This window comes from Scyliorhinus canicula, chromosome 24 (genome assembly GCF_902713615.1).
Source record: "Scyliorhinus canicula chromosome 24, sScyCan1.1, whole genome shotgun sequence".
Taxonomy (NCBI): Eukaryota; Metazoa; Chordata; class Chondrichthyes; order Carcharhiniformes; family Scyliorhinidae; genus Scyliorhinus; species Scyliorhinus canicula.
Genome location: NC_052169.1, coordinates 8,329,871 through 8,343,345, shown reverse-complemented (window position 1 = coordinate 8,343,345; position 13,475 = coordinate 8,329,871). Strand labels below are relative to the sequence as shown.

The 13,475-nt window shown below is 46.2% G+C and overlaps 1 protein-coding gene across 1 annotated transcript in view; it reads left to right on the top strand.

The window, feature by feature from the left end:
* The first annotated feature begins 311 nt into the window (after positions 1-311).
* Positions 312-13,475, top strand: part of LOC119956921 (sorbitol dehydrogenase-like) — a 31,401-nt gene continuing 18,237 nt past the window's right edge. Inside the window, exons 1-2 of the mRNA XM_038784492.1 lie at positions 312-561; positions 11,308-11,341. Coding sequence (XP_038640420.1) covers positions 511-561; positions 11,308-11,341 — 85 coding nt within the window. The 5' untranslated portion in view covers positions 312-510. The remainder of the gene's footprint in view (positions 562-11,307; positions 11,342-13,475) is intronic.

The following is a 13,475-nucleotide window of genomic DNA, read 5'->3' as shown; positions in this document are numbered from 1 at the left end:
CCATCAACCCCTGGAGATTCCTGGAGGGTTGGGACTGTCTGACACCTGCAGTGTGGCTGGCCCGAAGTGGGAGGAGAAAGTTGAAAGTGAAAGTTGACTGCTGTATTTCTATATACACACTTTGACATCTGATTGGCTCAAAGGGTGGGGGGGGGGGGGGGTGAGGTTTCAGCCAATGAAGCCCCCCCCCCCCCCCTCCATTGTAAATAATAACGAGATGGGGGCGGGATGGGATGTCAGAGGTCCGTCTGAAAGGTAACAATGATAGCTTGTGTGATGCAAGCTGTGTGAAAACAGCGCTGCGCTGTGGCTGGGAGGTTTATAGCGAGGGAGCAGTGCAGTGAACAGTGTGTGTGCCGGCGACTGGGGGCGACAACTTGGAAAGAACAGCCAGGAGGAAGTGCAGACCAATGATAGCTTCATCCCAGTAGGAAAGCAGCTGAACCAACCCCCCCTCCCCCCCCAGACCGCCTCCCAGCTGATCAAGCCACTAACCGCAGGCACAAGACGATGTCGGAGAACTTATCTCTCGTAGTCCACGGGCCAGGAGATATTAAACTGGTAACCCCATTTGGCCTGGACGGTCTTGTCCATCATGTGCACAGGCAGGGTGACCATTTCTTGGTTGCCCAGGGATGAGAGTGACACAGGGAGGCTAGCTGGAAGGGTTCTCCCAGGAGCACAGAAGCTCCCCCCCCCACCCTAGAAGAGGGTTGGTTAGAGGTGTTTAAGTCAATGAGCAAAGGGTAACGAAGGAGACAGATTGGCCGGGATGCTCAGGCTGCTCGCTGCCGGCGGGATTCGCTGGTCCGCGCATCCGCTGGTTTCCCGGCGGCGTGGGGTGGCTACGGTAGGAATTCCCGTCGGCAACGACGGGAGCAGGGAATCCCGCCGCCAGCATAGGATTGGGATTTGATTTATTGTCACGTGTACTGAGGTAGAGTGAAAAGTATTGTTCTGTGTACAGTCCAGATAGATCGTTCCATACATGAAAAAATACAAAGGACATTCGATAGATACACAATGTAAATACATAGACATCGGGTGAAGCATACGGAGTGTAGTACTTCTCAGTGGAGAAGATGTGCGTAGAGATTAGTTCAGTCCATAAGAGGGTCATTTAGGAGTCTGGTAACAGTGGGGAAGAAGCTCTTTTTGAACCTGTTAGTGCGTTTTCTCAGACTTTTGAATCTCCTGCCCGATCAAAGAGGTTGGAAGGGAGAAAAACCCGGTGGGAGGGGTCTTTGATTATGCTGCCCGCTTTCCCCAGGCAGCGGGAGGTGTAGATAGAGTCAGTGGATGGGAGGCAGGTTCGCGTGATGGACTGAGCCGTGTTCACGACTCTCTGTAGTTTCTTGCGGTCCTGGGCCGAGCAGTTGCCATACCAGACTGTGATGCAGCCCGATAGGATGCTTTCTATGCTGCATCTGTAAAAGCCATTAAGAGTCAATGTGGACATGCTGAATTTCCTTAGTTTCCTGAGGAAGTATAGGCGCTGTTGTGCTTTCTTGGTCGTAGCGTCGACTTGGGGGGGCCAGGACAGATTTTTGGTGATGTGCACACCTAGGAATTTGAAGCTGTCAATCATCTCCACCTCGGCACCATTGATGCAGACAGGGCTGTGTACGATACTACGCTTCCTGAAATCAACGACCAACTCCTTGGTTTTGTTAAAGTTGAGGGAGAAATTGTTGTTGTTACACCATGCCACTAGGTTCTCTATCTCCCTCCAAGTATTCTGACTCATCGTTGTTCGAGATCTGACCCACTACAGTCGTGTCATCAGCAAACTTGGAGATGGAGTTGGAGCCAAATTTTGCCACACAGTAGTGTGTACATAGGGAGTAATGTAGGGGGCTAAATAGGCAGTCTTGCAGTGCTTGAGGCCAATCATGGAGGAGATATTGTTGTTTATCCTTACTGGTTGTGGTCTATGGTCAGGAAGTTGAGGATCCAGTGGCAGAGTGTGGAACCAAGTCCTAGGTTTTGGAGTTTGGATATGAGATTGAAGGTGGCGCTGTAGTCAATGAATAGGAGTCTGACGTAGGAGTCCTTATTGTTGAGATGCTCTCGGGATGAGTGTAGGGCCAGGGAGTCTGCTGTGGACCAATTGCAGTTGTATGTGAATTGCAGCGGATCAAGGCATTCTGGTTTCATGACTGACCTCTTGAAGCACTTCAACTTCATAATGATAAATATCAAGGCCACCAGACAGTAGACATGTTGCCTGGTTCTTCATTGGCCCCGGTATGATGGCGGTCTTCTTGAAGGAGGTGGGAACCTCGGAACAGACCAGGGAGAGGTTGAAGATGTCCGTGAACACAACCAGCCAGTTGGCCCACACAGGATCTGAGTGCATGACCACTCAGTTGGTTTCCTAGGGTTCACTTTCAGGAAGAATCTGACTTCGGAAGCTGTGCCGGTAGGTATGGGTGTGTCTGAGGCAGCTGGGCCGGTTGACAACGGCTTGATGGTTTCCTGCTCGTGGAGGGGTGCGCTGCTGCTGGTGATTCTACTTGGCTTTGCTTTCTAGCCAGTTATGTTGTTTAAGCCTTGCCACAACCGACAAGAATCCATGTCACTCGTCTCTAGCTTAGTCTGGTATTGTCTCTTGGCATCTCTGATGGCTTTGCGGAGGTCAGTACCTGGATTTCCTGTATAGCTCAGGGTCGCCTGTCTTGAACTCCTCAGACTTGGCCTTCAGTAGGGAGTGAATCTCCCGACTAAACCATGGTTTTCTGCTGGGGAACGTGTGTACAACCTTCTTTGGCATGCAATCTTCTACACACCTTCTGATGAAGTCTGTGGTGGTGGTGTCATACTCGTTTCGGTTGGTCACTGAGTTCTTGAATATGGACCAGCCCACTGACTCCAAGCAGACACGTGGGAGCTCTTCTGTTGCCTCAGAGCAGCGTTGCACGACTGTCTTAACCGCTTAAGTTTCTGCTTGTATGCCGGGAGGAGCACCGTCTTATGGTTCGATTTTCCGAAGTGCGGTCAGGGGGTAGATAGGTAGGCACCCTTGATGTTTGTGTAGCAGTGGTCATGGATGTTGGGGCATCTGGTGGGACAGGAGGTGTGTTGGTGGAATTCTGGCCGCACACTCTTGAAGTTGGCCTGGTTGAAGTCCCCGGCCATGATGAACAAGGCCTCTTGGGAATTCTGTGTCATTGTTATTCATAGCGGTGCACAATTCGTCAAGCACCTTCTTCACCTCTGCCTGGGGTGGGATGTAGACCGTGATGATGGCAGAAGTGAACTCCCATGGAAGGTAATATGGATGGCACTTCACGGTCCGGGGAGCAATAAAGTCGTCAGGGCCGCCACATCCGAGCACCAGGAGGGGTTGATGAGGAGGCAAACCCCTCCACCTTTTGCTTTGCCCGTTGATGCCGTGCGGCCCATCGGTGTATTGAGAAGCCGTCGGGTTGTAGACGGCGCGCCATCTTCCCCTCCCCCACCCTGCCAAACTGGAAGGCCGGCAAATCCCACCCATTGACTGAAAGATTAATTACCAGAGGGTGCAGGTTTACTATATCTGGCAAATAAACCAGAGGCGACGTAGATAGAGGAATAAAGTAGGGTGGATTTGAAGGGATTTTTTTCCTCGTAGTAGAGAAGTCAATAACCAGGGGGCACTGATTTAAGGAAAAGAGCAGGAGATTTCGAGGGGATTTGTGGAAAAGCTTTTTCAACCAGAGGGCGGTGGGAATCTGGAACTTGCTGCCTGAAAGGGTGGTAGAGGCGGAAACCGCTCACAACATTTAAGAAGTATTTAGATGAGCGCTTGAAACTCCACAGCCTACAAGGGTAAGGACCGAGTGATGGAAAATGGGATTAGAATGGACGGCTGCTTGATGGCCGACACAGATGCGATGGACCAAATGGCCTCTTTTTATCCTGACATGAGGAAAATGGGGTTTACGCCACAAGTGTTTAAGATTTGGAGTATCTGATCCAATGGTGGAAATGGAACCACATGGAGGTTTAGATTATTTCACAGGATGTTTATTGCCCAATATGAGGGGTTTGTTCAGCCATTTCAGAGGGCAGTTAAGACTAAGCCACATTGATGTTGGTCTGGAGTTAAATGTAGGCCGGATTTGCCGAGGAAAGCAGCGTTATTTTTATGACAACCAACCAGTGTTGAATACCAGATTTGTCAATTGAGCTGTGTTATACTCTGTACTCAGACTGTGATCTTCTATATCCTGTACTCAGATTGTGTACTTGAATACTATGTACTCGGTCTGCGTGCTTGTATACTATGTACTCAGACTGTGATCTTGTATACTCTGTAATCAGACTATGTTCTTGTGTACTCTGTACTCAGACTATGTATTGCATACTCTGTACTCAGACTGTGATCTTGTATACTCTGTACTTAAGCTGTATTCTTGTATACTCTGTACTCAGACTGTTTTCTTGTATACTCTGTACTCAAGTTGTATTGTCTGTATACTCTGTACTCAGACTGTTTTCTTCTGTACTGAAGCTGTATTTTTGTATACTCTGTAGTCAGACTGTGATCTTGTATACTCTGTAAGCAGACTATGATCTTGTATACTCTGTAGTCTGACTGTGATCTTCTATACTCTGTAAGCAGACTACGATATTGTATGCTCTGTAGTCAGAGTGTGTTCTTGTATACTCTGTACTCAAGCTGTATTTTTTTGTATACTCTGTACTCAGACTGTTTTCTTGTGTACTCTGTACTCAAGCTGTATTTTTGTATACTCTGTAGTCAGACTGTGATCTTGTATACTCTGTCGTCAGACTGTGATCTTGTATACTCTGTAAGCAGACTGTGTTCTTGTATACTCTGTAAGCAGACTGTGTTCTTGTATACTCTGTAAGCAGACTATGATCTTGTATACTCTGTAAGCAGACTGTGTTCTTGTATACTCTGTAAGCAGACTGTGTTCTTGTATACTCTGTAAGCAGACTATGATCTTGTGTACGCTGTAAGCAGACTATGATCTTGTGTACTCTGCAAGCAGACTATGATCTTGTATACTCTGTAAGCAGACTATGATCTTGTATACTCTGTAAGCAGACTGTGTTCTTGTATACTCTGTAAGCAGACTGTGTTCTTGTATACTCTGTAAGCAGACTATGATCTTGTATACTCTGTAAGCAGACTGTGTTCTTGTATACTCTGTAAGCAGACTGTGTTCTTGTATACTCTGTAAGCAGACTATGATCTTGTGTACGCTGTAAGCAGACTATGATCTTGTGTACTCTGCAAGCAGACTATGATCTTGTATACTCTGTAAGCAGACTATGATCTTGTATGCTCTGTAGTCAGAGTGTGTTCTTGTATACTCTGTACTCAAGCTGTATTCTTGTATACTCTGTAGACAGGCTGTGATCTTGTATACTCTGTAAGCAGACTATGATCTTGTATACTCTGTAAGCAGACTATGATCTTGCATACCCTGTACTCGGACTGTTTTCTTGTACACAGGTGAGGCGGGGGCTTAGTGGTATTGTCACTGGACTAGTAATCCATAGACCCAGAGCTGTATGTTTTTCCTTCCTTGTTATTTAATTGGGAATCGAGATAGTAATGATAGTAATTTACTGTATTGAGTAGTATTGTTGAAGGGGTAATTTCAAGTATTTTCAGGTGTGATATTAAAGAGTTTAGTAGTGTGTTAATAATTAAGTTTTGTTTTAAAATACCAAATTCCCGTCAGGCAATCCTTCCTGGAGGGAAGTATTCTTTCCGCACAGCCTTACAAAATAAAATTAAACGTTGAGGTTTCGATCCAGTATCCTAGCCACTGTTGGGGGTCTGGTCTGGGCTCGGGATAAAATTGGGGGCACTTTACCAGGACAAAGCAGTGAGAAACAATTCCTCAAACATGGACGGAAATAGCCTCCGCCACAAGTAGCACACCTCCACCGACCCCCTGAGGGCGAACCTAATCTTCTCTAATGTGAGGAACTTGTACAAATCCCCCAACCACACTGCAAGCCTCCGATCGATGCCGCCGATCTCCAATTCAACAGTGTCCACGGCCGGGCAAGAAGCAAAGTGAAGGCCAAGCAAACACTTTCCTCGGTGTGGAAGAGATTACTCGGGTTGGTTTACAAAAGCAGACGAAAGCAACACTTTTGGATTCGGCGGAGGAGCTGCAGTTCACCTTACCTAAAGGGATGAGGAAGGTAGAGAAAAAAAACCAAAGCTGAACGTTTAAATTTGCCCGTGACGCAGCCTGAATCATTGGAATTAGCTAGAATTCAGCTACAAATGGTACAACTAAAAATGCAGGAAAAAGACCAACAGATTGAAATAAAACTGAAGAAATTGGTAGTGGCGGAGGAAATGGAAAAGAAGAAGCTTAAGGTAGAAATAGATTAGCAAAGGAAGAAAAAGATAAGGAAAAAGAGAGAATTTGAACTTCGGAGACTGGAACTGTAACGAAAACATCAACGGAAATGTTGGACTGAAAGGCAGAAGCTGAGGAAGGTCTAGAGGAAGAAGAAATGCTTCCTGGTCAAAGGCTTAGTGGGAATATGTTTACATATATTCGAGCATTACCAAGATTTGATGAGAAATATGTGGAAGCCTGTTTCATCTCATTTGAGAAAGTGGCCAAACAATTTAATTGACCAAAGACCATGTGGGTACATTTGGTTCAAAAAGGTAGGGCTAGTGAGGTTTTTGCATCATTGTCAGAGGAGGTATCTAGGGATTATGATGAGGTGCAAAAAAAAACACATGTAAAGTGCATATTAACTAGTGCCAGAAGCCTACAGACAAAAGTTTAAAAATCTAAGGGAAGAACTAGGTCAGACATTATAGAATTAAACAAAATAATGCTGTTAGATGGGTAAGCGCATTAAAAATAGACCAAACGTATGACGCTCTTAGTGAATCGATTATTTTGGAGGAATTTAAAGATTCACTTCCCGCAGTGGTGAGATCTCATGTGGAAGAGCAAAGAGTTAAAACTGCCGGACTGGCAGCAGAAATGGCAGATGATTTTGAATTGGTTCATGAAGCAAAGTTTGGATTTCAACATCGATTTCAAGCTGCGAAGGATGGAAACTGGGGAAATGAGAAATTCACAGGTGGTCAATGCAAAGGAGGTTTAGTTGGTGATGTTAAGGAGAGTGTGCCTCAGAATAAAAATGAAACCTATGAGAGTAGAAGAGCGATAAGAAAAATGAAGTTTTAATAAAGATGGACATGTGAAGTCGCCGTGTTGGTGGCTGAAGAAATGTGCTGGGAAGACGGAGTCAATAAGACAGCATGAGCCAATCAGTGGGTTTCATTAAAGTGGGAAGAAAAACCCCTGTCCCAGTGGAAGAGGGGCAATAGAGTATAGCCTGTTCAGAGGTTGGTGGATAAGCAGGTACCAGAACTTTTAACAGATTTTATTTGTGAGGATAAAGTTTACTCGTGTACAAGGAGATTAAGATCTTAAGTGATACAGGAACAAGACAATCTTTAATGGTGAGAGATAAGGAGATATGTAGTTTGGAAAGGGTTTTGCCAGAAAAGGTGGTAATATGTGGAATTCGTGATGAGAGGAGCAGTGTGCCGCTATGTAAGGTGGTACGGTTAGAGCATCTAGTTAAAGGTGATGAAGTGGTGGTAGGGGTAATGGAAAAATTAACTTTTTCAAGGGTACAATTTATCCTTGGTAAATGGGGTGGCACAGTGGTTAGCACTACTGCCTAACAGCTCCAAGGTCCCAGGTTCAATTCCAGCCTCGGGTGACTGCCTGTGTGGAGTTTTCACTTTCTCCCTGCGTCTGCGTGGGTTTCCTCCGGGTGCTCCGGTTTCCTCCCACAGTCCAACGATGTGCAGGTTAGCTGGATTGGCCAGGCTAAATTGCCCCCCCCAGTGTCAAAAAGGCTAGGTGGGGTTACTGGGTTAGCTGGACAGGGTGGCGGTGTGGGCTTGGGTAGGGTGCTCTTTCCAAGGGCCGATGCAGACTCAATGGGCTGAATGGACACCTTCTGCACTGTAAATTCAGTGGTTCCCTGGACTGGGAGCTTGTGTACTCTGGACTCAGACTGTGTTCTTGTATACTATGTACTCAGACTGTGATCGTGTACACTATGTACTCAGACTGTGATCGTGTATACTATGTACTCAGACTGTGATCGTGTATACTATGTATTCAGACTGTGTCCTTGTATTCTCTGTAATCGGACTTTGATTCTGTATTGTCTGTAATTGGACTGTGATTGTGTACACTATGTACTCAGACTGTGTCCCTGCATACTCTGTACTCAGACTGTGTTATTGGACACTATGTATTCAGACTGTGTTCTTGTATACTATGTATTCAGACTGTGTTCTTGTACACTATGTACTCAGACTGTGTTGTATTCTCTGTAATCGGACTGTGATTGTGTATACTCTACTCAGACTGTGTTCTTGTACACTATGTACGCAGACTGTGTTCTTGTACACTATGTACGCAGACTGTGTTCTTGTACACTATGTACTCAGACTGTTGTATTCTCTGTAATTGGACTTTGATTTTGTATACTCTGTACTCAGACTGTGTTCTTGTACACTATGTACTCAGACTGTTGTATTCTCTGTAATTGGACTTTGATTTTGTATACTCTGTACTCAGACTGTGTTCTTGTACACTATGTACTCAGACTGTGTTGTATTCTCTGTAATTGGACTTTGATTTTGTATACTCTGTACTCAGACCGTATTCTTGTATACTCTTTCATCAGACTTTGATCTTGTATACTCTGTACTCAGACATGTACTTGTTTACTCTGTACTCATGCTGTGACCTTGTGTATCCTTTGCTCAGACATGTGCTTGTATACTCTGTACACCTTCGTCATCAATATGGAGACTGATGTAGTTGACTCGAGGACTAGGGCCCTGAACCTAAATACAAGAATTCATGATGGCATGAGGCAGGACTTGTTCATTCCTGTCTGGCACAAAAATAATACAGGAAAGGTGGCCAAACTATGGCCTACAATGGAAATTAGAGATAGTATTAAATCCAAGGACGAGGCATGTAAATTTTTCCAGAAAAAACAACAGGTCTGAAGATTGGGAGCAGTTTAGAATTCAGCAAAGGAGGACGAAGGGATTGATTAAGAAGGGGAAAATAGAGGCGAGAGTAAGCTTGCGGGGAGTTTTAAAACTGACTGTAAAAGCTTCTATAGGTATGTGAAGAGAAAAAGATTGGTGAAGATAAATGTAGGTCCCTTACAGTCAGAAACAGGGGAATTTAATGGAAATGAAATGAAAATCGCTTATTGTCACAAGTAGGCTTCAAATGAAGTTACTGTGAAAAGCCCCTAGTCGCCACACTCCGGCGCCTGTTCGGGGAGGCTGGTAAGGTTTATAATGGGAAACACAGTAATGGCTGACCGACTAAATGCATACTTTAGTTCTGTCTTCACAAAGGAGGACACACATACAGTACCAGAAATGTTGGGGAACACAGGGTTTAGTGAGAGGGAGGAACTGAAGGAAATGGGTATTCGTTGGGAAATTGTAACGTAGGAACAAGAGTAGGCCATTCAGCCCATTGAGCCTGTCCCGCCATTTAATGAGATCATGACTGATCTGAAAGCTAACTGTGTATATACCTGCCTTTGGCCCATGTCCCTTAGTACCTTTGCTGAACAAACATCTATCTATCTCAGATTTAAAATTAACAACTGATCTAGCAACTGAGTGTTGAAGAAATTGATGTGACAGAAGACCACTAAATCCCCAGGGCCTGATAATCCACATCCCAGTGTCCTTAAGGAAGTGGCCCCAGAAATAGTAGATGCATTGTTGGTCATCTTCCAAGATTCTATAGACTCTGAAACTGTTCCTGCAGATTGCTATATTTTAATTAGGATTTTATTGTAATCTTTATTGTCACAAGTAGGCTTACATTAACACTGCAATGAAGTTACTGTGAAAAGCCCCTAGTCTCCACATTTCGGCGTCTGTTTGGGTACACAAGAGGGAGAATTCAGAACGTCCAAATTACCCAACAGCACGTCTTTAGGGGTTTGTGGGAGGAAACCGGAGCACCCGGAGGAAACCCACACAGACACGGGGGGAACGTGCAGACTCCGCACAGACTGTGACCCAAGCCGGGAATCGAACCTGGGACCCTGGCGATGTGAAGCAACAGTGCGAACCACTGCGCTACCGTGCCGCCCACTGAGCAATTCCCTGAAGAAGCAGCGGGGATCTCGTATAACCCAATTAAATTGTAACTGGACTCAATCTGGTAGATGCAGGAAGGACGTTCCTGATGACGGGGGAGTCCAGAAGCAGAGGTCATAGTCTAAGGTTACATGGTAGACTATTTAGGACTGAGATAAGGAGACATTTCTTCACACAGAGAGTGGGTGAGCCTGTGGAATTAGCTACCACAGAAAGCAGTATGTTTTCAAGAAGGAATCAGATGTAGCTCTTGGGGCTTAGGGGATCAAAGGATATGGGAGGAAGGTTACTGAGTTGGATGATCAGCCCTGATCATAATGAATGGTGGAACAGGCTCGAAGGGCCGAATGGCCTAATCCTGCTCCTATTTTCCACGCTTCTACACCTTATACTCAGACTGCGATCTTTTACACATTTTTTTGTCTTGCAAATGGGCTTCTGAACTTTGAATTCAAATTTGCTGGTTTGTAACGTATGCAATCTACTCAGACAGGAGGGCTAGGTGAACGATTGGTGGCACTGTTTCAGAAATGGAGAAAATGTAGAGGAATAACGGGCTGGATTCTCCGTCAGCGGGATCCTCCGTTTCGCCGGCAACGCATTCATGTCCACGGAATTCCCGACGGCGCGGGGTGCCCGCAATGGGAAACCCCATCGGCCCGCTGCCAATCGCGTTACCCGGGTGCGGCGGGACAGAGAATCCCGTCCTATGTCTGTTGAGCGAGGGAAAGAATTTAATTTGACTGTGTAATTCTTGATGACTGACAGGCTTGGGTGCAGTGGGAGATATTTTGGGTACGATCAATTCTAAGCATAATTCTAAGACTGGAATATTGTTGTATTGCACTTGCCAATGAATTTGAACTGAGACTGGCCCTTTTGGCGGACGCTTTATTTGACTGCATACACAAAGTTGTCCAGCCATTGTGATCCTGCCGCACGTAATGTTCTGCTGCTGGAGGTTGGGGACTGAAGGGAAGGTTGTGATGGGAGGTCACCCAGTGTCCAGCATTCAGGACATGAGGCCACCAGATGTGGCCAAATCTGCTTGGGTCAGGGGTGAGAGTTAGAGGGTTAGGGTTACATCATAAAATCTCAACGTTTATTTCCATCACATCGCACTTTTCTTCTCTCCACAGGAGAAACGGCCAATACCGGAACCATGCCCTGGTGGTAAGCATGTTGTTCTCTCGAAGATTTCCTGAACGAAAGCCTTTCTCATTCCTTTCCAATAACTCCCCCCCCACCCCCCCGCACCCAACCTTGCCACACATGCTGCCAGACTATTTTAGAGACACGCATTGTGCAAAATGTGTGCGCTACGGCGGCGCATTGGCTAGCACTGTTGCCTCACGGCGCCGAGGTCCCAGGTTCCATCCCGGCTCTGGGTCACTGTCCGTGTGGAGTTTGCACATTCTCCCCATGTCTGAGGTGGATTGGCCACGCTAAATTGCCCCTTAATGAATTGGGTACCCCAAATTTTTTTTTTAAATGTGTGTGCTACAGATTTAAGCTATGGAGCAGAAACGCAGTTCAGACTTTTTTGCAAACATATGAAATAGCAGCAGGAGTGGGCCATTCAGCCTCTCATGCCTTCTCTGCTATTCAACAATAACGCGGCTGATCTGTGCGTGTTGCAAAGTTCCAAAGTCGCGTAACCCTCCGAGAGAGAAAGCTTCTCCTCAGCTCTGTCCTCTAAGGGCGCCCCTTCATTTTGAAGTAGGTGGCTTGCCCGTGATCTCAACTCCCCGAATTGGGCTTCCACCGTTATCCATTTTCAAGCATCGCGATTCATTTTTCCAATCAGCGGGTCTCGGCAAACGTTCCGAATCGCACGCGTTCCTGCGAGCGGGGCTCGATACTGGGCAGGGGAAAACCCTATTGGATGTCAAGTCCAACGTCTTAACCGCTCCGCCAACTCAACCATTGAAGATGATGCCTTGGGCGAAAGGTCAAGTAATAACTGGAGTGGAATAAGAGCTTTGTCATTACTGGGCACTTAGATGTTTGTCGTAAGGTTTGTTACCTTCTCTAATAGTTGTTATTGAATGGGAGGGAAGGGTTTCACATTCTTATTCCCTGTTAAAAATATACGCATTGGTATAAGTTGCCCCCAAAACTTTGGTCAGGATGATACGGCTCGATGTAAGTAATTGGAACATGATTTCCTACAAAGCTGTGCGGGGGAGGGAGGGGCAATGACCTTGAGAAATGAATTTTTGAGAAACGGTGTTCCAAAATCTGTTCTTTTTCTTTAAAAAATCTTTTTATTCTCCTCATTTTCCACATTTTCATCAAATAGACAAGAGAAAACCAGCGATAATAAATACAGTAGCAATACCCCAAACCGCACCCCCTTCAATATACAAACCCCAACATCACCCGTACTTTCCAAATAAAACACAAAAGAAAATTAGCAGTCATCCCGTAGACAATGTGCTCAACACCCCCAATAAACAAACCCCCCCCCCCGCCAATGTTCGATGGCAATCAATTCTAAAATTGAAGGACATACTGGCACTGGAGCGTGTCCAGCGGAGATTCACACGGATGATCCCTGGAATGGCGGGTCTAACATATGATGAACGGCTGAGGATCCTGGGATTGTATTCATTGGAGTTTAGAAGGTTAAGGGGAGATCTAATAGAAACTTACAAGATAATACATGGCTTAGAAAGGGTGGACGCAAAGAAACTGTTTCCGTTAGGCGAGGAGACGAGGACCCGTGGGCACAGCCTTAGAATTAGAGGGGGTAAATTCAGAACAGAAATGCGGAGACATTTCTTCAGCCAGAGAGTGGTGGGCCTGTGGAATTCATTGCCGTGGAGTGCAGTGGAGGCCGGGACGCTAAATGGCTTCAAGGCAGAGATAGATACATTTTTGATGTCGCGAGGAATTAAGGGCTACGGGGAGAATGCTGGTAGGTGGAGTTGAAATGCCCATCAGCCATGATTGAATGGCGGAGTGGACTCGATGGGCCAAATGGCCTTACTTCCACTCCTATGTCTTATGGTCTTATGGTCTTAAAATGTGCATGATAAACAATCCCCATGAATTGTAGAACCCTTCCATCCTCCCCCACCCCCCCAGCCCATCTTCACCTTCTCAAGAGTCAAGAATTCCAGCAGGTCCCCCCCCCGCCGTGCCGAGGCAGAGGGCGGAGAAGCCGACCCCCACCCCAGCAGGAAACCCGCTTCCGGGCAATAGGTGAGGCGAAGGCTAAAACATCGGCCCCTGCACCCTGCCTACAGCCCTGGCTGGTCCGACACTCCGAAAATAGCCTCTCGGGGCCCTGGCTCCAAGCTCA